A 27,385-nucleotide genomic window follows, 5' to 3' on the forward strand; every position below is an offset into this window, starting at 1 on the left:
GCTGGACCACCAAGCAGAGACACAACATCATATAAATGTTCAAGGGCAACTGTCATCAGAAGAACACTCCAATAGAACAGAACTTCCCCAAAGAACACCCTCAGTGCAGTGTTCTTATCATGTAGCCTTGCAACAAGCACAGGCAAGTACAACATAGAATACTACATAGGTTTTCCCTTTAGAAAAGGAAAGACAGAAGGAAATAAAAAATAATGATGAAAGAGAAAAGAAACATCAAGAATATGAATAAGAAGAGAATATGGTGGGGGAACTTGTCAGTGACGTTCATTGTCTTTATAATGTACTGCTGGGGGCATTTTATCTCATATATTTGTTATTATTAACATTATAATGATTGATAAAATGAATTATTGTCACTATTATTAGCAATAATATTACTGATTATAATAATGTCATATTAATGTTTGTTTCAGGCTCTCGTTGATAGTTCTCTACTTCGTTATGCAGTGTTTGCTTTCTGAACACGTTTCTGGTTGTAGTTTAATGAATTACTGCGGAAGTGAGCCTTTTACTCTCCAGGCTTCCATTCATATTGTTCTTATTTAAGACGTGTTAATCCCCTTGTTCACTCTCCATATGGTAAACGTGCCAGGGTGACTGCACTCATCTAGGTGTCTCAGAAGGCAAGCTCGGACAGAATAAGCACGGAGGCGGTGACATGAAACACATTCTTGTTGTGGAGTAAGAGCGCCGGGAGCAGTGACTGCTGGCAGCGCCTCCTCTGCTCTCCCGTGGAAGGGCTGGACCTGGCTCTGACATCACCCCTGTCAGTGTCTGCACATGGACAGGCGAATGATCGGGCCAGCAGCGAGAGTGCAGCTATCCGCGGACGGGAGAAGGAAGCAGCCGTGCAGCAGCGTGCCACTGAGCTCAGGTCCTCTGCACCGCTCCCGCATTGTCTCCGCAGGGTCAGGGATGGAGAAGATACCCCGACCCCTCTCGCTGAGCCAAGCCTTCTTACCTCCTACCTACGGAGTCTTGAAATCTCTTCTGGAGAACCCCATGAAGCTGCCTTTGCATCAGGAAGTCGGTAAAGTGGCTGCTTTTATTCTCTGAGTGCTTTTAACTGATTTGCTCTGGACAGTCTGTTCACATGCACACCTCTCAAGTATTTCTTACAAAGGCTAACCCTGTGAAGGTCCTCCGTGCTTCCCATGTTTTAAAACTTTTGAAATAGAAAAGGGAAAGGGAAAAAAAGTCAAGAGGAATTTATTTGTGCCTGTACTTTATTTCGCTATGAAATACGGCCTCCTGTGTGTGCAGTGAAATGGTTATATGGATTGTAGAGTTCACTGTACACATTTACACCCTACGTGGACAATTAAGGCACATTGGCACATCTCACATCAATTAGCCATCCTTTATCCAAACCTTTCATTTGCCAAATAAAAAATATTTTGAAGTAAATAATAAACAAGTCTTTCAATCAAGAAAACTTTCCTTAACGTTTTAATAAATGTCAGGGTGTGATGAAGGGAGACATGGTTGTTTTTTTAATTTGAATTATTTTCTTCAACCTATCCTTAAATAAGACTTTGAACCCCGTATCACCAGATACACTGATTTAATTTTACATCAACGATGCGCACCTTGCTATGTGGAGATTTGTTAACTAGAAGCTTATATTTTAAGTAGGAGAAAATAGTGGTGTTCATTTGTCTACTTTTTTTCTAACAGTTTAGGCCTGCGTTCTAAATTGACTCATGCTTACGTGCTGTTTTTGTTTTTCTTGGTGGTAGTTTACTGTTTCTACGCAAAAAAAACAATGTTTTCATAAAAAAAAGTGTTCAGATGCTCGAAAACTAGGTAAATGTTGGGTGCCCATCCGCACTTCTTAGAGCTCGACAGTACACTGTAATTTCCACTTTATGTCCATTTGTTTGTTTTTGTTACGTGTTTTGCACATAGAACGGTTGTACTTCACTTGTATAAAATACTGAAAAAGGTTTACTGAAAAGTTGCAGTAAAAACAGAAGCTGAGTGGCTGAGCTCTAGCCAACCAAGAGTGTTGTACAGTATACCCAGGGCCAGGTTCATTATTTTGAAAGCCCCGCAAATGTAAAGCGATAATCTGGTTTGTACGTGTAAGTGTGCAGAGCCTGGCAGTACCGCTTTAGTGCTTGAACAGCAGAGTATACGACACATCAATACAGAGCACTGCCTGAGAGTTTGGAAACCCGGGGCAGCAATAATAAAACCATCTTAGTCGCGAGAAAACGCACAATTAACATCTAATTTTGTCAAGAATAGTACTTGTCAGACGAGTATTCCATGAGAGCGATTATTACCATTTTAGACCGAAGTTTCCAAATTCAACCTTGTTTATTTCTTTCCTCTTTATTCACTAAATGTCACCTGCCAACAATGTTACTGGTGGTAAAAAAAAAAGGCTGTTTCGTGCAACGTCACGACCTGCACCAAGGTGCATAAAGGTAGCAGTTTTCTTGCGCATAGGATTTGTACCAAGGGGACACTCTCTGGTACAATTTCAGCCTCAAAACTGGAAGGTGCGTGACGTGAAATGTGTGCTTTCACTTGATACACGTACATAACGCTGTTGTATCCTACATAAACCACTGCTTGTCCCCTTGTATGTGTCTGGTTTCTCTAGGGCCTCGGTTTTGACGCAAAACACGTCCCTCCCTTTGCATACAATACCGGGAAAGGGTGGGGGGAGGGGGGGGGGGGGGTCCTAGTGGCACGAATTGGTTTTGACGCTGCATCTGGGTCAATTTTCACACTAAAACCTTTCATGCATGGAAGCTGGTTGATGGTGATATACATAATGCAAACATCCATGCAAACATGTACTGAGTCAGGGCCTAAGGTATTAAATATATACCAGTAATGTTCTTATAGTAAGTGTGCCTCCTACAATCAAACATCGCCTTCTGTGAAAGCCTGGGGCGCTATTTGTCTTTAAGTTAAGACTGTCATTATTTATTGAAAAACAAAAAGACATTTCACAATTTAAGTGCAACGTTTTCTTTTTTTAAATGTATTAATTTTAGCAAGACAGGGTGCATCGGCTTTAATATATGACAGTGCAAAATCACAAAATATGTTCTGAGAAATCGAAGTCTACTCTGCTACGTCCTCATTCACACACACACACGCACACACACGCATGACACTTAAGCAAATTAAAAAATCTCTTATGATGCTGAAAACCTCCCAAAACTACTGCAGACTGAAGATCTGCAAGCTTCTTTGTGTCATATTGTTCATAATGTGACACCTAAAAAAGAAATAAACTCACCCTCTTTCTCAGATCTTAATTTGGTCGCTTGCGCACTCAAGTAAGTTGTGTATTACCTACTATGTACATTGAATTATGAATAGCATTGCTGTTTGAAATGTTATAATATATATTTCAGTGGCGCACGAAAGCGCCTCCTCCAATTTGGCAGAGTAAAAATGGCTCATTTATTCGCTCCGTAGAAGACTTTTATTACCACGTAATTGGTTGTTTTGAAAATTCCAAAAGTCTCTTGATCTACTTTGTTCCCACTTGTAGTCTACTCCATCCCCTCATTCACATACATACAGGTGTGACTCTTGACCAGTTCACTAGATTACTTATATTACCAAGAAACACAAAGCTCTCTATCTTACTTGGGCCTGAGTGCCTTTTATATGACATGGCAAAGTCCTTCATGCAATATTGTCTATAATGGGAATCAATATCAAAAAGGGCGAGTGAAGAGGTGGTGCTGAACTACACCAAGGTGGGCGCGTCCTCCTCTCCTGAAAGTACAGATAATCAACAAGGTCCACATTAAATAGAGTTAGTGTATAACCAGGTGTTGATGGAATACACAGTATGTGTTAAAATACCCCTCACACACCAAAAGGGCCCTTGGTGTCATGCTTCATCATTGGGGTCTTCCCGCCCCGCTGCGGGACGGGGCAGTGCTGCGACAAGCGACTACGCTGGAGCACCTTTTATTTTGAGGGTGCTATGTGAGTGAATGGGAGTGAGTGTCAGTAGGGTCAGGGGTGATAATAAATAAGTGATGTTAAAAAATACCTGGCCTAGTGGTAGAAAAAACTTTTTAACCTCATGGGCGCTATTGTAATTACGGCCGTATGCTGGGATTTTTAAAAACCCATGTTACATGACGAGCTGGGCTCGTCATCAGCGTACGAGGAGGCTACACCATGACGAGCCCAGCTCGTCATGAGCGTGGAAGGGGTTAATAAACACTGTCTGGTATTGTTAAAAAAGTGATGCGGAGACTAGGTAAAGTGGATTAATGAACTTACTCTCCTGTGCAGGTCAACATGTTTCGGGGCCTCAAGCCCCTTCGTCAGGACCGGGGACTGATCCCCCTGTCACTCACTAATGTTTTGCCACAAAAAATTAGGGTGTATGTACTTAATAATAATCAATGTGTATAGAGATATAAATATATATACGTGTTCCTGGCTATATCAGTAATGCTGATGTAATAAGCTTAGGATGTTTGGAGTCAGTGCCCCATGAGCCAACTCTGGAGCGAAGGGTACAATGAGGGTCCAAATACCCCCAGCACAGCGGTGCTTCCTCCTTCACGGAAGCCACTTGATTATTATTAAGTACATACACCCTAATTTTTTGTGGCAAAACATTAGTGAGTGACAGGGGGATTTATTATCACCCCTGACCCTACTGACACTCACTCCCATTCACTCACATAGCACCCTCAAAATAAAAGGTGCTCCAGCGTAGTCGCTTGTCGCAGCACTGCCCCGTCCCGCAGCGGGGCGGGAAGACCCCAATGATGAAGCATGACACCAAGGGCCCTTTTGGTGTATGAGGGGTATTTTAACACATACTGTGTATTCCATCAACAGCTGGTTATACACTAACTCTACGTAAAGTGGACCTTGTTGATTATCTATAATGGGAATCACACATTACCCTCTTTTGCGCTCATTCACTCGCTAAATTGCTCGCACACCCAGTCAGCCAATCACTGTCTCACCAACTCATTGGCTTACAGGCTTGCTTATTCAATTGTGCTCTCAGTCACATCCTCACTCATTCACAAGCCAATCTCATGTGATGAGCATGTTCCTAAGTTTTTTGGGGATTTCCTCCTCCACCAATAAATACAAGTCTAACAGGGCGAAGAGAACCTTTTCAAATAAATGAGTCAATGCACTGATGCAAACCCCTTATTTACATTATGTTATTTTATTACACTATGTTTTGTCATTAGGATAGATATTTCTATACCGCTCTGTAATAAATCAAGTTATTGGTAGAGGGGGTGAAAGTGCCACCCAGGCAACAACCACAATCCTTTTCAGGGTGAACCAAAACAAGTCACTAAATTAACCTACTTTTTAACCCTCTGGTACGTTGGCTCAAATAAATTCGGCTTAGCTTAGAGGAAATGTGTAAACTATTTCTGCAGCACACAAACATTATTAACGTGAAAACACAACAAAAGAAACATTTCCATCGAATTTAGAAAAATAGAATATTTTACCAAATAATATGATACCAGAAAGACAATAATCAGTAGAACCAGAGATATACAATTTCTAATATTTAGCTAAAAATAGCTCTTAGAAGCACAAAGCACCACCTGTGGTTGTCTAGTCATACTGGACCGGGACAATGTCACAAGTTTAGGTTGACCGCAGGGGATCGCAGGCCAGATACAGAGGCCAGGTTAGTCTCACTGAGAATATAGCTCATGTCTTTGATGCAAGGGATTGCATTGCACTTAATCGCTTCCACTGAGGAGCTGGAGGGCTGTGATGCAAGGTCCTATGCTGAATTGTGTTGCCCTGCATTCATTCCGATGAGACCACAGATCGGAAGCTGTAATGTGAGGTCCTGCGTCGAGTTGCGTTGCGCTGCGTCGGTTCTGATTAACCTACAGTTAGGCAGGGAGTGATGTCAGCCAATGGTCCAGGAACTGGGGGGTACTTTTCGGGTATAGGGACTCACTCCAGGTAGAGGCCTGCAGCAGGGTGTCAGGCTGGCCTAATTGCAAGTCCAGGCAGGTCCAGTTGCAGCAGGCCAGATGCACAGTTGCAAGAGGTCCTCTGGAATTTGTTATGTCTGTGTAGCTCAAACAGAGGGTCAGGCAGCTTACCCTTGGAGTCACTTGAGTTAGCCTGGTTTGAAGGTATGGAGGTTCAGTCTTCCTTCTCAGACAGCAAAGCAGTCCTCAAGCAGCAGGGCAGTCCTCTGGTAGCAGCAGGGCAGTCCTCTAGTGACAGGGCAGTCCTTCTTCTGTAATGTCCACAGGTCCAGGAGTGTACAGATGAGTTGCTCAAGAGGTCCAATATTCATACCTGATGCCAGTCTTTCTGTGTGGGGGAAAACCTTGTCCTACCCACACATCTGGTTCTGAAACGTTTGTCCCATCCCTGTCAAGGCTTCAAGACATCTGGGCTGACAAGAGGCTGGCATCAGGTTCCTTTGTGTGTACTGGAGGCAAGCTCTTTGAAATTACGTGGAGCAGGGCACACCTCCACCCCAACTACCATGGCAGGATGGCTTACACTGTCCACATCTAGTCCCCTTTGTGTGACTGTCTGGGAGGAATTTACAAACCCCAACAGCAGAGCCCTTTACAGTCATATCACCCAGGGCACAGGTAGAAGTCACAAATGGTTAGAGCAAGAAAATGCCAACTTTCGAATGGTGGCATTTTCAGAATTGAGACTTATAATCCAACTGTAGCATTAAAGAGGATTTTAAATTACATTTTATTTGAGTCCAAACTGTGTAATTCTATCTGCTCCCAATCCAAAGTTAGCACTAATTTAATGCAATAAGGTAACCCAGTGACAGCCTTTGGGAGAGATATGCCGTACAGTAGTGAAAAACAAATTTAGGAGCTTTTCATTACCAAGACATGTAAAGTTTAAATCCACAAGTCCTACTTTTAAAAACCATGCACCATACCTATTGGCTACCGGGGCCTATTTTAGGAGAGGCTTATAAATATTTAAAAGGAAGGTTTAAGTCTGGCAAATGTTAATTTTGGAAGGTTGAAATGGCAGTTTCAAATTGCACCACAGGCTGCTGTGGAGGTCTGGGAAGTGTTTAAGAAGGCTACTGTAGTGCAAGCCCACTCATATTACAGGCCCTGGGTACACGTAATACCTTTTAATTGGAACTTACAAGTAAATTAAATGTGCACAATAGATGTAGAACAGTTTTACCATCATTTAGGGAGAAAGCACATTAGCACTGGCTAGCAGTAGTAAAGTGACCAGAGTCCAAAAGCCAACAAAAATAATTCTGGAAACAGAAGTAAGGACACACATTTTGGGAAATAGGAGGTCAAGGATGTCATGTCTAACATGTTCCTTCTGCTTAGATTTTCTCCTCCTCCAGTAAATCCAAGCTCAGCTGGGTGAATAGGACATTTTGCATATTAGAAGTTTTTCAGTACATTGATGCAAACCTCTTATTTGCATTATTGTGTTATGTTATTAAGTGAGATATTTCTATAGTGCTCATTCTGCCATTAGTATGGCCCAGGCCACTTTTAATATGTTACCTCCTGAAAAAAATTATTCCTGTAGGAACTCACTGTACTTAAAGTAGATTGACCGACTCCCCGGGAGGCTCCAGCATCCAGTGAGTCTTCTAGATGGATTTGTGAGCTATTAAGCAGTTATTTCCAGTGATGTGCACCAGGAGGAACTTCAGTTCTGAATGTCGTCATTTCCTTTTAGATACATTCTGGGGCTTGTGCTGTAGAGGCTTAGCATCCAATAATCTTCCCTAGGCTTGAGAGGGGTGTGGATTATCAAGCTGTCACCATGCCACTGTGCCAGCATAGCACACGTTCCAAAACGTGAACAGCACAGGAGCACAGAGAACGCATGTGTGAGATGCTTGTACCATTATGTATTGTAGAAATGTATCTATCTAGCACTGTCAATGATCAACGCTAAATCCTCTGTGCATAGTGATAATTCACCTCATAGTGCATGCTGAATGAACGTATACTATGTTACTATTAGAGCTAGTACTATTTCATGATCCACAAACCGCCAATAGTCATAAATAAATATAAACATCAACCATCAACTGCGGTTACCAGCCCCACCTGCCTTCTTTACTCTTTGATCCCTTTTAATCACAGTGGATAACCTTGCGTTACGGTGGCTAATTACAAATCCACCAAAATTAAATATAACAATCAGATGACATGTTTTTAAGTATTCAAATCAAAAAAAGGGGGTCACTGTTCCTAAGTGATACAAAGAGGATGTCTAGGTTCTAGACAGTATGTCAAAACTGTTTCTTGTTGCCCTCATACAGAAGTGAGAGAGAAACAGGAAACAGTATTGTTGACTGTCCCCTATATCCTGTCCTTTTTGTGTCTCCTGGGTACAGTGACTCTTTTTTGGTTTGATTATAATCTCGGAGCAGAGGCTTTGGCCCTTTATCAGCTCCTAGTCCCCCTTCTTTGATAATATATGTTTTTAGTATGCACAGTCTAAAAACCGGTGTTTGTAGTTTACCAGTTTAAAAGATGAATATGACATTTCACGCTCTATCTTATTAATAAAGAGACAACTGTCCTAAACGATTCAGGAAACTACATAGTGATTTATGTGCATAACTGGTAGAAATTAATAGACTGAGAAGCAAAGGAAGATGCTTGTGAGTCTCTTACTTGTTTGTTCCACACAATATAGCCAATGTGAGATTTTACAATGCTTGCTATCCTGCAAAAGATGACCCTGAATGAAAATATGCACTGAGATTTTAACAATCGGGGTTCTTGAAAAATAAAACCTCTGTTTCCCTAAGTGTAATTCAGCATGTTCCCAAAGTTTTCTTTATAAATTAGAGAATGGAAAAATAGGAGGTGAGGGTAAAAGCGCGGGCTTTCACCTTTAGTCATCAATATTTACAAAATTCATGAAGCTAACAAATGTCAAACCCAGTCAAATTGTGGTATACATCCTAATTACCACATGTAAAATAAAGTCTGCAAATGTGGTGTGGAATATATGTTGTCATTGTGTTAAGTCTGCAAAGATTTGGTCTGGAAGTTCTACATGCTATTCTTTTGGTAACTTATAAGCCCACAAAATGTGGTTTGCAGGAAATTTTGCAGAGGAAAATTGTGCGAGAAAAAAATGAAAATATTTTACTATTTTAGACTGTGCCAATTTTAAACAACTGCATAATGGAATAAGAATATACAGAACCCCTACTAAATAACAATTGTGGGGATTTACTACTAACAATTGAATTAGATCAAAATGTTGTCACTCAAAAATCTTTTCACTATATTTAATTCTGTGCGCTAAAAAACATTGTTCTAGCGAAAAAACATTAAATCACAACTTCACGTAATGCTAAATTGTAAAATGCTTACAATTGCCGAGGTCAAATGAATATGTGAATACCCCTACAAATAAACAATTCTGGACATTTGTATTTAATTAAAAAGTAGTTACTGTCAGGAAAAGGCTTACTTCCTCAATAGTCGTAGAAAAGAAGTTTCATTATATTTATCTATATGTGCTAAATTATGAATCTTTACAGACCCAAAACATAATAACCAGGCTTTTTTTGAAGTCCTGCAATTTTTTATCTTATTTGGTCATGCAAAATATATGCACGTCTAAGACTGCTAGAGAGCAGATCTGCACAACAATTTGTTTTAATAGCAGCAGGTAGTTTGTTTTCGGCTCAAGCCTAGAGCTATTTGCAAAAACGTTTATTCAACTCAAACAGCCCATTCCCGCGGTTCTTAAGCTGGGCCCCGTGAGTGTTTAGAAAACGAAATCTTGTTGCAGATTACTAAAGCATATACAAATATAACAAAAATGTAAAGTTCTCAACGATCTGTAAATATGTTATTTGTTTATTTGATGGATACATACTTGTTTCTGTATTTGTCCACATTGTTTTATTTGCCCAGGATTGGACTTCTGGTTTCCAGTAGTGATTCGTTGGGGGCCCGCCGAAGTCAAAAGGTTAAGAACCACTGGCTATTCTTTATTTGTTAGATAAAGGATTTGGCCCAGAACTACTACACAATGCTGTCATGTTTAGGCCTTCAAAGATAAAAAAATGTTGTGCAATTCTGTACAGTGTGGACAAGACCTAAATGGGTGGCAGCCCTTTACATAAGAATATTTGCAATACATAAGAACAGTTGCATTATATGAACACTTCAGCAGTGTTGTATTACATTTACTATGGACAAGTTTTGTTTGAAAAGATATGTTTAAAAAAGAGTGCCAGTTCAAGTGGCTCGGAATCTTTGAGATGAGGGCTTCCAGCAATATAGTATGCTTTACATACGAGCAGTTACATTATACAACCACTTTAGCAATGTTGCATTACATTTACCATGGACAAGTTTCATGCAAAAAGATATGTTTGGGTAAGAGTGGCAGTTCACACGGCCAGAGATCTGTGAGATGAGGGCCTTCATGCATATAGAATGCCCCTTTGCTTGTTAGTAATCACCCATCCTGTGGAGCCATCACCACTTCTGGCCAGTTTCTGGCCCGGCTCCCTTTCTATCTCAGTCAGAAGTAAGGTCATTCTAGCAGAGATCCAAGGAATCACGTCCCATTTAAGCAGATTTGTAACAATGATAGTATTTTGCAGTCACAAGACGTTCTTAATCAGCTGAGGTGAATAGGTGGAGGTGCTAGTTTTTTTTCTACCAACATAGTAGCCACTATTGATCTATAGATGACATTTCTTTTTGCAGGGGACAGTCTAGTTATTTGAAATACCCGTAGAGTCAATCTTGATTTGAGATCCCATTGGAGCTGACTTTAACCTGGAATCCTGTGGGTCTCCCCCAAAAGGCACGCAGACATGCAATAAACGACTCAGAGATGGTATAAATGCCATTTCATGCAATGGAATAAAAACACCTCCAGCGTGGCAGCCTACCACTCTGCCACTGCTCCATCACTCCTCTTGTAACACCAGGTAGCTCTACAGCACAGCCCTGCCAGCGCTGGAGACCAGAGAGGACCACACCCAATTCCAAACTGGAGACACAGTTGCTGAGGGGCACCCCTGTACCCCCTGTATTCTAGCCGCACTGCCCGGCATATGTCCAAACACACCGAGCCATTGCATGCACCAGATTCCACTGCCCTACCCAATAGTAGAAATCTTCCTACAGGTTTCAGGGGCCTTATGTTTTGGGTGGTTTTGGAGGACTTTTATGTCCTTTTTTGAGAGTGAATTAATCAAAAACACACAATATCTCTTTTCAGAAATAAATGATATTATAATGCACCAGACAATGGCCATATTTAGAAATCTGTAAATGTGGGTCATCTGTCAGAATGTGGCAGATATCTGGTCCACTGTATTAAGAGTTTATTGCTTTTTGACAAACATCCTGCATCCAAAACAAGATTCTCGGTTTTCATTTCCTCTCTCAATTAACATAAATTTAAAGTTTGATCAAGTGGTAATAAAAAGTATTAACTTTTCCCCCAAAAATGTGTATGTTTTAGATGTAGCAACTCAGGAATGGACCTTTTTGTGACAGTGAATTGATATGTATACCTTTGCTTCCAGACAAAGAAAAGAAATTAGATGATGACGGCAATGCAGGCACAGTCCCACAGTCGGCTTTCTTGGGTCCAACATTATGGGACAAGACTCTGCCATACGATGGGGACACTTTCCAGTTGGAATACATGGACCTGGAAGAATTTCTCTCTGAAAACGGCATTCCCCCAAGCCAGTCCCCACATGACCATATCCCACACCAGCCAGTTCTCCAGCAGCCGCCTGGAAATTCTCCTGCTGTAATGGACTTGAGTGGCAGAGCATCAACATCTCTTCTCCAAGGCATGGTTTCTCAAACTTGCATGCACAACCCAGTTAGAACAGGTAAGATTCCCACAAATTCCCTGGGTGGGTAAGTCTTTCCTGAATTCATCTGTGATTGCTTTTTTGATGTGATCAGAGCTAAGTTTACCAAGTGACAAATCTTAAGGTTCACAAAAAGTAACTTTTCTTGCAAATCACGAATGGTCTCTCGATTGGTATGTTCAAGGTCTACACAATATTGACCAACCGTAAATTTATCATATGTTCTTAGAGATACTCATTGAATCCACAAGATGATCTAAAATTAGTAGTTGATAAGAATAGTCAACTGTGTATCTTGTATTAAGTGAAGATAGGCCAAGGCACAAAACTTAGATGCAATGTACTAAAAAATTTTGTGTTCACAAATGGAGCAATTAGTAAAATCTGTGTAAAACAAATGAGTCCCTACCGACAATGTGGAATAAATCACATGTTTAAACTATCATGACTAATGCTAGTGGTTAATAAGCTAACAATTTAGGAAGACATTGCACTTGTACGGTATCATGAATTCAACAATATCATAGAAACCAAACAAAGGAAAAATCATATGTTTGCATTGGAGATTTATTCAATACAATTGTATAAATACACGGTGAGTACGTGAAATAAGCACCTTCTTCAGGACAGTATTCTAAATAACAAAAAACATACACTTATTAACACTATTAAAACATATTGACATCAAGATTCTGTTTAACAATCATTTCTTTTAAGTCCACAGTTTGATTTTTAATGTCTCCTATATAACCACCGGCGCAAAGGTCTATACAATCAACACTAACAGTACTGTATCATTTTGACATATAAACAATAACGATAGCCCTCACTTTATACATGGAAACAACAGTAGCAACCTCCTATGCTATCTTCAACACAACAAAACAGTATTGCACTGTTATGACATCTAGACAGTGACACTAGTACATTGCTTTCTACAACCAATGAAAAAGGTAACAACCTACCTAGCCACAGTGTAGATGTTGTTAGAGTTCAATTAGACTAACACATCTGATGTTCAAAAACATTCTGAGTTAAAATCTTGAAGAAGGAAAAAATGATGTTCTCCTCTTCGGTAAAAAGCTTTTATATAAAAAAGGAAATAACAAATTCATTTTCAGAATATTTCTTGCTTTACTTCATCATACTAATTTGATCTTTACAACTTAATGGCATACCTTGTGATCCAAGGTGTTTACTTTGTAGGATGTATACTGGTGCCACCATTGAGTACTCATGTCGGGATACTAAAAACAAAAACAAATATATAATGTTCAGTACCTCTCATAGTATTATGCCCAGAGGTTCAGTATTAGAAAGAAACCTTCTTACCAGATAAAAGGGGACTGTGTAACCAGCCGCGGCCGGTAGTGGGAGTACCTGCCGGGCGGTGACGTGGAGAGGGGTAGGGGCAGGGTGGGGGTAGTAATGTATGGATTACGGACCTTAACAGGTAAGTAAACATATAAATAAATAAAACAAATTCCTTTGGTCGCACTGCATCACATTTGGTGATGCAGTGCGCCCAACAAAATTTGTTTTATTCATTTATATGTTTACTTACCTGTTAGGGTCCGTAATCCATACATTACTACCCCCCACCCTGCCCCTCCCACTCCCCACGTCACCGCTCGGCAGGTACTCCCACTACCGGTCGCGGCTGTGTGTAACGCCAACCGTTGTGGGGGGATTGGGGTTCTACGATTTGGGCTGATGTGCCAATTGTTTGTGCGTAGTCCCACCAATAAGTTGGATGTACATCCGCTACTGCTGGCTTCTGATTTGCCACCTAAACCAAGTTATCACTTATTGGTTATGTTAGAATTTTTGTGCTGTCTATGATTGTTTAGCATACAGGCAATTTGTAAATTCGACATATTTTGTTTGGCAGAAAAGCGTTTTGGTATGTAATAATCCCAAACTGTGATTCGGTAACATGGGACTGATTTGCAATTTGGTTTTGCAACCAAATATTGATTAGGTGCTTGTAAGGGGTGTCCCCTCCAAATACTTACTCGGAATGATATGTATTAATGTTTTGCAACCGAATTCCAGTTGCAAAACATTAATATTTTACTGACTACAAGCATGTTCAGTGGCGGCTGGTAGAGAATGGTGGTGGGAGAGTGGGAGAAGAGGGGTAGAAATAAATAGAGAAAGAAAAAATAAAGACAAGAAAACTAACCTGGTGGTCGCTGTCGCCAGCCACCGCCCCTCTTCCAGCAGGAAGCACACAGCCTCCCAGAATCCCCTAACCAATCTCAAAGCTGCCTTACAGCAGTGTTGTAGTTAGTCTGAGCTTCGGCGCTCAGAGAGGGACTGGGAGGCTGGGCATGTTCTTCACCTAAGCTCTACAACACAGCCTGTGGGGAAAATGCAAAGTACGCATGACGGTTTGGCCAGCCCGAGACGGCTGGCCAAACCGTCATGCACACTTCAGGTGCAGCCTCCACTTCTCCTCCCTCGACGTCGGGGAAGCCCGGCCGACCCCGCCCTAACAACCTGGGTGCAGTGAACCTGCAATTCTTAAAATAAAATGATAATAACATTCTGTTGTTATAATTTTGTTTTTCCTTTGCACTGCTTTAAAGCAGTAGGGCGGCGCTCCTCCATCTTAGAGGAAGAGCTGCCCTTGAGCATGTCGCAGTAACCCATTCACAAATGGGAAGGGACCCCTTCCCCTTAGGAACCTTTCACCTTTGTGAATGAAAAAGAAAAGTATGTTTAAGAGGACGCAGTGATCCATAGGACCAATGTGTCTTCTGAAACAAACAAAAACAAGAAACTTTTCTTGTTAAACAGTCTTGTTTCCCTTAAGGGAAAGGGGCTACATTTCAAAATGACGATTGCTTTATTAAAAAGCAGTTACAGATATTGTGGTCTGCTGTCCCAATCAAGCCACCATCCCTCTGATTGCAACTCCTAGTGGGTCGCAAATTAAGACCTACTTCATTAATATTAATGAGGTAAATTGTTTTGCAATGCACTAGGAATCGCTAATTTGCAATGAAAACTTTCATACAGTTAGAAAACTGATTACCAGATAGCAATTTAGAAAATAATCGCTATTCTAAAGGTGGGTACATCTGTCCCTTAGTGTGCAATTTGTAATTCCAACTTATGCTTCAACAACATGTATTAAAGTTAATCATATTGTTTGAGAAGAGCAATAAAAAAACAACCACTTTCATTTAGGCTATATCGTAACATTTTCTAGAAGATGATTTAAAAAATATATTATACAAAGAAATAATTTTCCTAACTATATCTAGTCATGTTGTGGGCCATGATTTAGCTTATGATTGAGACAGAAAAAACCTAAACCTGGTTGTCCAAGCCAAAATTGGACAGATGGTCACTTACATTGCAATGTAATGGGCTGTTTTCAGAGACATAAGATTCAATTGAAAATAACAATATGATAAAAGGTACATATGCATATTACAAAATATCACACTTTGCTATGTAAATTTCAAATTGACAGATTAATCAGACATGATGCCTCAGACATAGGAGCAAAGATAAACCCCATCAACATTGTTAAACAAGCAAACGTCTGACATCAAAGATATCATGATATGAGATCACTAATACTTCTAAAATGTATCCTTGTTATGCTTACTTGATCTTTTATTGAATAATATTACAAAACAAATGTATGAGCATCGGATTAGGAAATGCTTAGTTCAATCCTCAAGCATAAACCTGTAGTAGAGTGCCAGTTTTTGTTTCAGAAAAAACATATTTTCAACATGTGTCAAAATAAAGGCTCTTATTCTAAAATGTATTTTTCACTTGTATTTACGCAAATGCAAGTGAGAAAAAACTCACAAAGTGCGCATCCCATGGTGTTGAGCAGTTGGGTGCATGAGTATCATAGGCATTAAGGCATGCCAAGAGTTGGCCAGTGCATGCGCTAGTGCATTAGTTATTCACAGTAGATTGCAATAGGAAATATACTGATAAATGCCTTGTCGGGCCAGGTGCAGCTCAGGAAGAGGAGAACATGCTTGGCATGGAGGACTCATGGCGACTCTTGCCTGCCCTGCCGAGCCTCCATAGCAACACTCATGCATTGTATGAACATTGGTAAAAGTGTTATAGTCACTCCAGGGCGGCGGACGCTCTTTCCCTTACCTGGCAGCCGCCAAACACTGGGTTAAGCTCCCTCTCACACTTCGCACTGCCAGCTCTTTCCTGGTCTTCAAAAAGAAACCTAAAACATTGCTTTTCTATTTCCAGTTGTTCCTCTCCATCCCCCACAAGCCAAGTTATCTGTTAGAACCAGGGTACCCTTTTCGGGATATGTGCGCTCCAAAAAATCCCCATCATATAACTATACTGTCATTTCACCGCAGCAGGTAGGAAAGGGGAAATCAGCAGCACCAGCAGGCAACAATCACCAGTGACACCTACGTCCCTTTAGGCCTCCTTGGGTTTGTTGGGTCATCAGCCTTCCTTAAAACATTTCAAGGTTTGCTGCAAACATCTGTGACCAGCATACAGAGGGAAGCTATTTGCGTTCAGTCCTGGATAAGGAACTTGATAAACATCTTGATGCTGTGTTTTGAGGAGTTGATATTACACCGCTGATCAAATAGTTTGTAAGAAGTATGCAGATGTCTGACGTTGTATTCCATACATGTGTTTCCGCAAAAAGTCTACAAACCCTTAAAAATACAAAGTAATTGCGTGGCTTGCCGGTAACTTGTTCACTAATTATTTTGTCCCCTTTCAGATATTTATCTAAACATTTTTTAGAGATCGTAATGTACTCTGTTCACCTATGTAAATGCGTTACTTCCGTTTTAAATTCTGGAGTTATGTATGTTGGGTCCCAGAGTTCCATGCACATTGATGCAGAAATGCACATGGGTACGAAGCGCTCCCACTCGCTCTCGCACAGCACGGATCTTGGCGGAGCGCCAGACCTTCACCGATTTCCTGTCAGAATGGATTTGTCAGAGTAACGGGTCAATTGCCTCCAAAGGTTTTATCGCTGATTATTCCTGTCGTTTTACGCAAGTTGGCGGGCTCGCTGAAGTTCAGCAGACTTTAAAAAGACAGTGTGTTCATTCTGTGGCAGCAGGTGGCGGCATGAAATTGCGGTCAAGTATATTTTAAAAGTTACAGTCGGTTTAATCCCCGTTGGAAATAAATGTAGCATTTCGTGTTCCGTTGTACTGAAGTAGGCACTATAAATGTAAAGAACAGAGAACGGTATTTAATTTTGTAAGGTGAGGATGTTGCGCATAATGTTTCACTGGTGCATATCGTGTGGTGGAATGTACCTCAAACTAATTCCCAGGGCTCCTTTTCCTGTATACAACCATCATCTGCCTTCAATCCTCGCTCTTCAAGGCCTCTCTGCTGCTTTTACAGGGGATCACTCTGCAATGGGAGCCACGCCCTCGTCTTGGGACATTTTGGGAACTTCTCCTGACTGATGCATCTCAGTCCCACCTCCACACCTCTCCGAAGTCCCACATAAGGCTCTTTTTAGTCTACACCACCTGGCCTGGCAACATTTCCTCTTCATTTGGCTTTGATCCAGTGTTGGTCTGCGAACCAGAAGCCACCCTGAAAAAATGTTCACACCAGCCCGTTCCCTTTCCACCAGCCCGTTCCCTTTCCACCAGCCCGTTCCCCTTTTCTCCACTCTCTCTCTCTCTCTTTCCATCCATCCATTTTCTGTGTCTCCTTCAGCCACTCTCTCTTGTCACCCTCTCTCAGGTCTCTCTGTCCACAAAGAGCCTACCTTCTTTATGATTTAGGTGTCTGACAATCTGTGCAGCTGCATGTGAAGAACAGAGGGGGAAAAGTGCTGTTCACAAAAGCAACAAGCATTTTCAATGCAATATGTCTCGCATTACTGAAAGTTTGATCAATTAGCATTGCTAATAGAAATGCAACGCCAAATAGTTCAAACTTACAGTAATGCGAGACCTTATCACATTGCAAAGGCTTGCTTGCAGTGGAGTAATTATTAAAGTAAAAAGTGCATGTTTTCCTGTGGTGTTTATGAAGTGATATTGTAACGTCATCGTGTCAGCTTTGCGCAATAAAAAAGATGCCTACAAATTACTTGAGCAGAAAAGAGAGCACCCGTGCACATAATTGAAAAGGGGACCCCAATGGCTGTTAGCACTCAAACTTTAATCGTGGACATCTCATTTGTTGTCTGCGTTATGCCGATGCCAAGCAAATTAACAGTGATGATGAGGGGAGATAAACCCTTGGCAATAGCCCTGATCTTCCAAAATAGGTGATGTCATGTATAATGCTCTCACGTGAATGAGTTCGACACACACAAACTTTTAGGTAGCAGTTGATGCATCCCAATGCTGTTTTGACGCGCTGTAAATAACAGGTGTGCCAGTTCCGAACAGTGTGTACTCATTTTCCCCTTGCAGCGAAGTGCGTTCTGAAAATTGATTTTTCTCCTGGAATGTGGTGAATGCAGGATAGCTTGTCCCATAAGAACTGGTGAAGGGAAAACCGTCCAAAATTGATTAAGTCCCGGATTACAAATACAAGGAAACAATGGCAGAGACTGAACAAGGGTGAAGCTGGAGACCGCACAAGGGCAGAGAGAGAAGCACGGGAAGGCTGGATGGGCTGGGGCTCCGTCTAAGAGTGCACATTCGCACCCGTGCCGTCTCTTTAGAATATTCTAAAAAGCGATTCTTGTTATGATTTATTGCAAAAATACTATTTGAATGAGAAATATGCTGTAAAAAAGTGTGGGACCCCTGCGCATGCGCAACGGGCCTCTTTGGTCGCTCCTCTTATACCCCTGAGCAGGACGAAAACCAGAGCTTGAAAAACCTGAGGCTCAAGGCCATTCTGCCATTTGGATCTTACAACTTTGCGAGCTCTGTAAGTCACTTTACATGTCTCCAAAACCATGCCTGAAATTGATTAATCCAAATTATATTAGTGAACAGTGCATTTGTCTTACAGCAAACAACACAAACTTTCCTCTTTCCCTACTTCGGTAAGGTGTCTGAGTTTGAAAATCACTTTTCCTAATGTTAGTTAGTTATTGAGGGATCCTATACTAGCATCCCTCGATAAGAGATCTAAAGAGGTGTCTAGTGGATACCAGTTTCTAATTCTAACCCAGATGATGAGGTTCCGCCCACGGGTGGGCTGATGGGTCTTTTTCTCCATACTCTCCTCTGGTTTGTTCTTTCTCTATACACTACATTTGAGTGTCTAGTTTTTCCACAGTACTCGCAAAGACCCTTAGCATCCTCTTCTACTCTGCAAAAGTGCTCAGTTTTCCACACATTTATATATATATACATATATACATTTATATTATACTGGTGATAGCCACTAGGCAGTTATAGTTAGAGGCAACTTTTCCCATCGACAAAGCGTTTTTTGTTTTAGTGATAACTTCGGCACTGTTTAGCGAACTGAGGTGGCGAAGTGAGCTAAAGAACGATGATGGATTCAACCCAAATCTGTGACTGGGGGTGAGTGTCTGAAAACTTTCAGCACTCCGTCCAACATCTCCTTGTGTTTGCTTCACTCCATATCTTAGCACATATGTGTTGTCATCATCTACAGCTCCATAAGTCAATTAGTTAGGGGGATAGCTGGAGTCAAATTCCTGTTATCTTTTTGACTTGGTCCGGCACTACTTTTCAAAATGTCATGATTTTAGGACAAAGGCACCAGATTTGAGAAGCACTCTGCAAATATGAGAGGAGCTTTTAGTGATAAAAATAGTTTCCTTTAAAATAATGTTACAAGTCTAAAGCAGAAATCTGATTTCTTAAAAATGTATGGGAGTGCAGGCCAGATGTGGAAAGCCTTTTTGAAGCCATAAAAGACTGGATTCTCAGAATAGGGCCACTTGCAACTGCAACAAAAGCTTTTTAGTATGTTCAAAAATTGAATTGCGATCTGGTAACACAATACCGACTCGTATTTGGTGTTTGCTACCGAATACAGATGGCGTCATTTCCAAATACTGAATGGTATTTATGAATGCTTTGCAACCGAATTCTGGTCACAAAACATTACTCTTTTACTGACTACTAATTTGTACTGAAAACTCATTCGCAATGGGAAGGGATCCCTTGGGGCCCCTTTCGCTTTGTGAATGAAAAAAAAGTTTGTTTAAGAGGAGGCAGTGGGCCACGTGTCTTCTTAAAAAATAAATAAATAAACAAAAGAAATAAACTTTTCTTTTTAAATACAGTCCAGTTTTCTTAGAGGAAAACGGGACTGTGTTTACAAAATAAAATGCTTTATTAAAAAGCAGTCACAAACATCATGGTAGGCTGGCCAAAGCAGGAAACCATCTCTGTGATGGCAGCATTTCCTAGGAGGTCGCAAAGGGCGAAATATCTCATTATTATTTATGAGGTAGGTCGTTATTTTAACCCTTTCGCTGCGGCGGCTATTCCGCCGCAGCGCTAAAGGGGCGGGGCGGCCGCACGGCCGCCGCATGCTGGTGACAGAACCGCTCCGTCACCAGCTACAGTTGAGCTGTGCTGGTGACGGAGTGGTTCCGTCATGACCCGCCCCTCTCATTAAGACTGCCGCGCAGGCGCGAAATCAGCGCCGCGCAGGCGCCGCGGCCGGGCCATGACGGAACCGCTCCGTCATCAGCACAGCTCAACTGTAGCTGATGACGGAGCGGTTCCGTCATCAGCAGGGGAGGGGTTAAAATACAGTTTTTCTTACATTAGGAATAGTGATTTCACAATTACGATTGGGAGACAATCACAGTTTGAAAATCCCTTTTCCAAATGTTAGTTCATTTGGCCCTAAGGTTCTATAATTGCTTGCTATATACATTATCCAGTGAATCTCGAGTTAAGACTATTTATTTAGGTCTGACAATTTTCATTTCGTCAATGGGCTATGTTCACATTTGTCAAATGTATGCTAGAGGGCTGCCATGTGTCCATACACCTAGTTATTTCAATGTATTTGTATTCTAATAAAACTATGAACAGTGCCCGATTGTTTGGATATATTGAGGGCTACTGATGTAGCATTTTGTTATGTAGCTCTGCAAAAGTGCTCAGTTTTTACACATTTGAAGGCAGTTGCTCTTGAAATCTTGAATTTGAAGCTAAAAACAAACTTTTCTTCAGGTTGCTAAGTAGTCATAATGCGCTTTGTTATTTGGATTCATTAGCGTGATTAACTTAAAATTCCTTGAGATTAGTAGTGCTGACCCAATTCAAAGAAAACTTTTCATTTAGGCTACTAGTTGTAAGAATGAATTCCTGCAAGTTATCAGCAGATTTTCTATTGATGACGGGAATGTACCTCGGTTTTGGGGACAAAAGCTCTTATTAAAGGCCTATAAATTGTCATCGTGGTGTTAAACTGTTTGTTTATGGGGAAGTCTCTTGTACAACCTCCAAAAGATAGGTTGATATTAGTTTTTTTCTTTTTTTACTCACCATCCGCTGTTTTATATTATCACACAGAACCACAAACATTAGATACTGCCAACAGACAGAATACATTTCCCATGTATTTATTGGCATTCTTTGGATGTATGCAGTTGGTATATTGTGATGCTTTAGTCATAAAACTCTGCTCTGAATTAAGGTTTTGTGGGAGGAGAGAAACAGAAAATGAACTAATTCCCATGACTATTCTTCCATCAATAGCTGTTTTTTGACAGCTTAATTCTTGGGGCAGAGGAGTCATTGAGGCAAACAAGCTGGACTATAAGAACATTTGAAGCCTCCCTTTGACATCTTTGGCTTCAATGGCAAACCAGTGGCCCTGACCAATATAGCTGCATGTCAGGTGATTCTGCGCCAGCGATATCTGCCACTCTGAGGCACTGGATTGTCAAGGTCCCCCCCCAATGTCCTCATGTGTCAGTCATTTAAAGAGATGAAATGTGTGTATGTTTCGCATGCAAAATATTACAGAGCTATGTGTAATTTCTGCTGGAGACTAGCAAAGCTAACACATAAAATCTAACTTTATTCAGTCCATTTGCCTATGCCTGATTTGAGTGGATTGTGGACACATTCTAAAAGTTAAGGTATATTTTAAACAATTATGTTTGTTGATCAGAACTGATCATTCAATATTAGATGACAATCTAAATGCAAGAATTCGGGGGCATATTACCAAGGCAGGCGAAATGAAATTATCGCTGCTTTTGTGGCCGTTTTCGGCCGCAAAGCGGCGAAAATTTAATTGCCCTACTAGCAAGCTGTCGCTAACATCAGTTAGCGACAGCTTTTAGGTGATAGCGAGCTGTTTGGGGCCCACTTTGCGTGTCTGCGATATTTACATGCAAAGTGGGCGTACCCAACCTGTTAGCGACTGAAAGCAGTCGCTAACATCGCTTTCGCCAATTATCAACGCAGGCGTAGCGATTAAAATATTCGCGCTAAGCGCGAATATCGCCAAATCCTAACGCCTGCTCAGACCACTTCTTAGCCTGTAAATCCAAGTGGAGTGGATATTCAGGTTAAGTCCCTATTAGCGATAATGCCTGAATATCGCTGAATTTCCAGAGATATTCAGGCATTTCGCCGCTATCGCGGATATTTTATCGCTTTGGAGATAAACGTTGCTAATAGAACGTTATCTCTACGATAAAATCCGGCGATGCGCGGCACTAAAAAAAATGTCGCTAGGCTTATTTAGCGATACATATCGCTGGTTGTTGATAATATGCCCCTTGATGCCTCTGCAAGTCACTCTGCCGTGCTGTAACCCTACTGAAAATAATGTAATGGGATGACAAACTAGAACAGATTCAAAAACTAAATCATATTTTATTACTTACACTTACAATTTGATATAATAGTTGTCTTCCAAACGTGACATAAATTAGAAAAACACCCCGGATATATGCCCAATAATATCCGCGGTGATCTAGTTAGTAAGTAATACGGTTCATAATTCTAGGATTTAACGTGACTCTTGAGAACAGCAGCAGCACCCCAGCTAGGTGTTCTGAAACAGATTAAGTTGCGGTGAGACCCAATGAACATTAAAGACTGTTGACTTGCAAGTGCGTTCCTTGTTTTTTGCACAGGGTAAACACAGACAGAATTCTAGCCAGTGGACGGTGCCTGCTTTTAGGTTTGACTAGCACTGTTTCATACATGCCAACATTTAAAAAAAGAAAAGTGGGAGACTTAAAAATATTATTTGGTAGAATGTATTTCTTCCATTCACTTCTACTTTGGCTTGAACCGGGTCTGCTGTCATGTATGGGACTTGTACGTGTGCTGTTGTTGGATGGATATCACAAATGGAATTGTACGGTTTTTTTTGTGTGTCTGTCAGGAGCACTGAGATAGCTATGGCCGGCAGAGAGAGCGTGACAAAAATGTGTACTGGCCTGCAGCAGGTTCCTGACAGTGCACACTCCGAATCACACAAGACCAGTTGGTGTCCGCAGAAGCCCACCTAGGATTCGAGCTTTTGCTTGCTGGACTAAATCTGTAGTCTCCCGCCTGAAGCGGGAGGTTTGCATGGATGCTGTTTCTAAAAGTGTCCATCAGAGGCGTGTCGTGCAGACGGCTTCAGCATTTCCTTTCACATTCTCTCTCACGTGAGCCTGTCTTACGTAGAATTACTAAACACTTCAGGCACGTGTCCGTGCCCTGTGCAGCTCGCTAGCATTAGACTAATTGGACAGACACAAAGACTAAAAGCACAGTACTCCAGACATAGAATAGAACATATTTAAGTCAAGACAGAATTAAATGTAATCATTTAACAGTTCGACTGTTGTTAACAGGGCATCTACGATTGGGAAGATCAGAGCAGTGTTATTTTGATCATAGTTTGACAATATTTTGAGAATGGTGAAATATAACTGAATAAAAGCCATAAACAGGTTTTTGTTTTCCACATATTAAACCACATATCAGGGGCGGATGCTACCTACCGAAGGTGTGAGGTGAGCAAATGGGTGGTGCAAAATTGTATTGAATTGCCAACACGCTTTACATTATACTTTTAAAGTTAAAACTTTAATTTTTAAACAGTAATGTAATGCATGTCGGTGATTTTATGCACGTTACAAGTAAAATGCACATTTAAAAAAGAAAATTAATTTACCTTGCTGCACGTCCACGCTCCGGCACGTCCTTGCTCTGGTGTCCTTTTCTGCCACAAGCGAGCCCCAGCCATCTCCCCTATCCATACTGGTGCTGCTCTCATGCTATAGACAACCATAAGAAAAGCAGCTGGATTGGATAGAGCAGGCTCTCTTCGTGCTCCCAAGAGCAATGTAGGCCTTTGTTTGCTCTCAATTCAGATGTCTAAGACAGCTGGTTTTAGAGGTTTAAAATGTGCATGTTTGGCTGGCCGTCGCAAGATGGCCGGCTAAATTGACATGCACATTTTGAACTGACGTAGCCAGCCCAGTACTCCACCCTGCTGCTGCCACACAGCAGTGGCCCGCCCCGTCCTGCCGTCTCAGAATGCGGGTTATTGAAAAACAAAATGACAATTCATCAACTTTATTATCATTTTATTTTTCAATTCTGGGGCAGGTGTGGCATTTTAACCAGAGGGCGATGCTCCTACGCTCAAACAGAGCCGCCCCTGCCACATATACTGTGTAAATATTTGTTTGTGGGAGCCAATCTGAGACTCGTCTTCCCTTATTTTAGTATCTATGTCTCCTCATTCCAGCTTCAGAAATGTCAGCAATAAACTTCCACTGTCTGGGCAAACAACCCCACTTTGATCTTTGTGCAGCAAGTAAGGCTTGGGGCATCCAGAATCAAAGTGGGATTCATTAATCTGGCTCTCTTACCCACCAGCATGTACCACATATGCCACATACAGAAAGCATGCACACCTGTAGACTGTACATTATGCTGGGTCCATTCCTGTCCAAACATCATACACTCTCTGTCTGTCTGTCTCTCACTTAAGTACACACATATGTGCAACTAATGTACCATAGTTATTATGAGCAATGAAAGCAGCTCTATCTATGTCTCCCACACACACATGCATACACAGACATACTCTTATGCAGCTCTCTGACCTTTTTGTTTGTAGATTGTTCAAAAGTCAATTGCGGCTCAGTGTCACAGGACCGGACTCTTCTGCTTACAAATAGAATTTATCTTTGTGTTCCTCCGACACACAAATTCTTCCTGGAATTCATACCTTGTGGGTCCAAAGACAGCTCCTCCCCTTGCTAACACAAAGAATCTGCTTTCCACTATTTCACCCTTACTAAGGCACAGAGTACCTCACTCTTATACCTGTCACCCTCAATAAAAACACTTTGCCTTGTTATAGTATCCAGCGCTTGAATGAGCATGCCTCCCCTTCTTCTCTGTGTTGCATACAAAAAATAGTCTATTTTCCTAATTTCCTCCCAAAAGGCAACACTTATTTTTCCAGTCTATGTCAAATGAATTGTGACTGCCTCCTTTGCAACTCTTCTAACTAAAAACTGCACGTGGTTGTCTTTCTGACCATCTTCACCGAATTGGTGCTAAAAGGCAGATGGGCACAATTCTGCTTTCTGTCTATATCCTTACATAGTAAAGTTGTTCTTGTCTTACTTTCCTCCTCACAACAATGAGTAACAGGGAAACATAAAGAGGCAGCCTTGAGAACTACCTCTCTTCTGCCATGACATTGGACTTACAGCCTCCTAGCCCCAAGCACAACTCAGTTTGCCATCAGGGACACATACTCAGTGCATCATTACATAAGATCTGGTCTCCGTAGCCACTCCATGGAATTTGTTCTCATTCATATTGATAGTAATTCACTTTCATAAAAACGTCCAACATAATCACGTGGGAACATGTCCACACATTTATAACCTGTGAATTATAATGCAACAAGGTTATATTCAATATCAGACAAGTAAATTGCATGAACGTAGAACCAAATATCCTTGGAAATATTAATAGAATAGCAATGTCTTCATTCATGATTGGCAAAGCTATAACTGGAACTAATGATGTGGGTGCTCAAAGGGTTGCCAAGAGCAACCAGACAATGAGCGTGCTAGATTGTTGAATGCCACTCTCCATCCTTTGCTTACAATATGTGTATAACAGACCCTGAGATGCATTTTTCTTTCCACCAAGGTATGCTCACAAGAAAGGTTTGGAGGAGGGGAGACATTATGTACTTTTCGGGTGCCTCATTGTTTATGACTCGAAGATTGGATTCTGATGCGTGTGAATTTCTCCTCTTGCACATCTTAAGGTCCTAATTAACTCACACTGGACTGGTTCATCTCACATTGGCCAGGATTCAAAAAGCTATCTGTGCATCCAAGTTTAACTTAGATGTGAAAAGAGCTGTTTTATGGCCAGGCTGGACAGTCCAGTTGTTGCCAGACAATTATATGAGCATCACTAGGCAGGGGCTTTTGCTCTGCACACACGCTGGAAGCAAGGAGCAAATGTTTTGATTGGGCAGACGCTGTGTGCTTCCACAAAAAAGTGCTTGCCCACCACACAGATGTGGTAATTCTGTTTATTTATTTAGCTGCCTCGGCTTGAACTTTCAAGGTCACACACACAACATTGTAATGCTATTAAAGCATCTTAGATTATTAGATAATTTACAGAGTTTTTATCTAGCAGCAGCACAGATGGGAGGAGGGCAGTCATTGGTCTTCATAGATTTTTAGGTTTGGTTTGCCAGTGCAACTGTTACCTGACATTTTAACCCACACCAGTATTATTCTACAGCTCTTTGTTTCCATACAAATACATATCCCTTCCCATGCCATGCCATCCACTTGTAATGCTTCACGTTACCAGAAAACATTCCTTTAACCCCTTGAGCGGTGTGTTAATTCCCCCGCTGTGTGGGAGAATTAACGAGTGGGCGTGATTCGGAGGGCCCCTGGCTGTCGTGCGCACACGCCCACTGTGAGCACCGAAAGGGTTAAGCCATACCAATTGGCATTGCCAATGCTTGTTTACAAATGCAAAACCACATCTGTAGTTCTCACCAATCAGTTTTGCACCCGTAAATGGGTTTCTCACACAGACATTTTGAGTGAGTGTATCTCCTCTTTTGACTGGGAATGGGCACTCCAGGGCAGGTACATTCTAAAAGTTTGTGAACACTAACAATCATACATACTTGTGCATATTCATAAACCATTTTCTGACCCTTAAGTACCCTTTAAATGCTTGGAGATTTATTGCTGTCGAGTGGTAATCCCTTTAGAGTGTGCAGGGGAAGGTGTTTCTTCATTTTCCATCACACACACTCAAATGCATGTACATAGGTACACACACACACACACACACGCACACCCACCCACACACACACACGCTCACACTCTCTCGCTCTCTCTCGTGGTGATAGCTCCAGTGTATTTATGTTTAGGCCAGAGTTTCCATATGAAATGCATTGATTGTTTTCTTAATAATGTTGGCGCCATTCCAGGAATCTGCACAAAACTTTAAAAAGTACATCTACTTTCAGACCTACGTGGCAAGGTTCATGTAGATCTGACAAGCAGAGGCCAAGAAAAAGGGGGCATTGCTCTTTGATCCTGGAAAAATGTCTAAATGG

The 27,385-nt window shown here is 41.4% G+C and overlaps 1 protein-coding gene across 2 annotated transcripts in view; it reads left to right on the forward strand.

The window, feature by feature from the left end:
* Positions 1 to 758: 758 nt before the first annotated feature.
* Positions 759 to 27,385, forward strand: part of HLF (HLF transcription factor, PAR bZIP family member) — a 246,212-nt gene continuing 219,585 nt past the window's right edge. The window contains exons 1-2 of one of the 2 annotated variants that reach the window (XM_086930866.1): positions 759 to 1,051; positions 11,555 to 11,872. In XM_086930866.1, the coding sequence (XP_086786992.1) occupies positions 802 to 1,051; positions 11,555 to 11,872 (568 nt within the window). In that variant the 5' untranslated portion in view covers positions 759 to 801. The remainder of the gene's footprint in view (positions 1,052 to 11,554; positions 11,873 to 27,385) is intronic. The other variant, XM_086930867.1, reaches the window with a different exon arrangement.

This window comes from Lissotriton vulgaris, chromosome 7, assembly GCF_964263255.1.
Source record: "Lissotriton vulgaris chromosome 7, aLisVul1.2, whole genome shotgun sequence".
Classification (NCBI taxonomy): Eukaryota; Metazoa; Chordata; class Amphibia; order Caudata; family Salamandridae; genus Lissotriton; species Lissotriton vulgaris.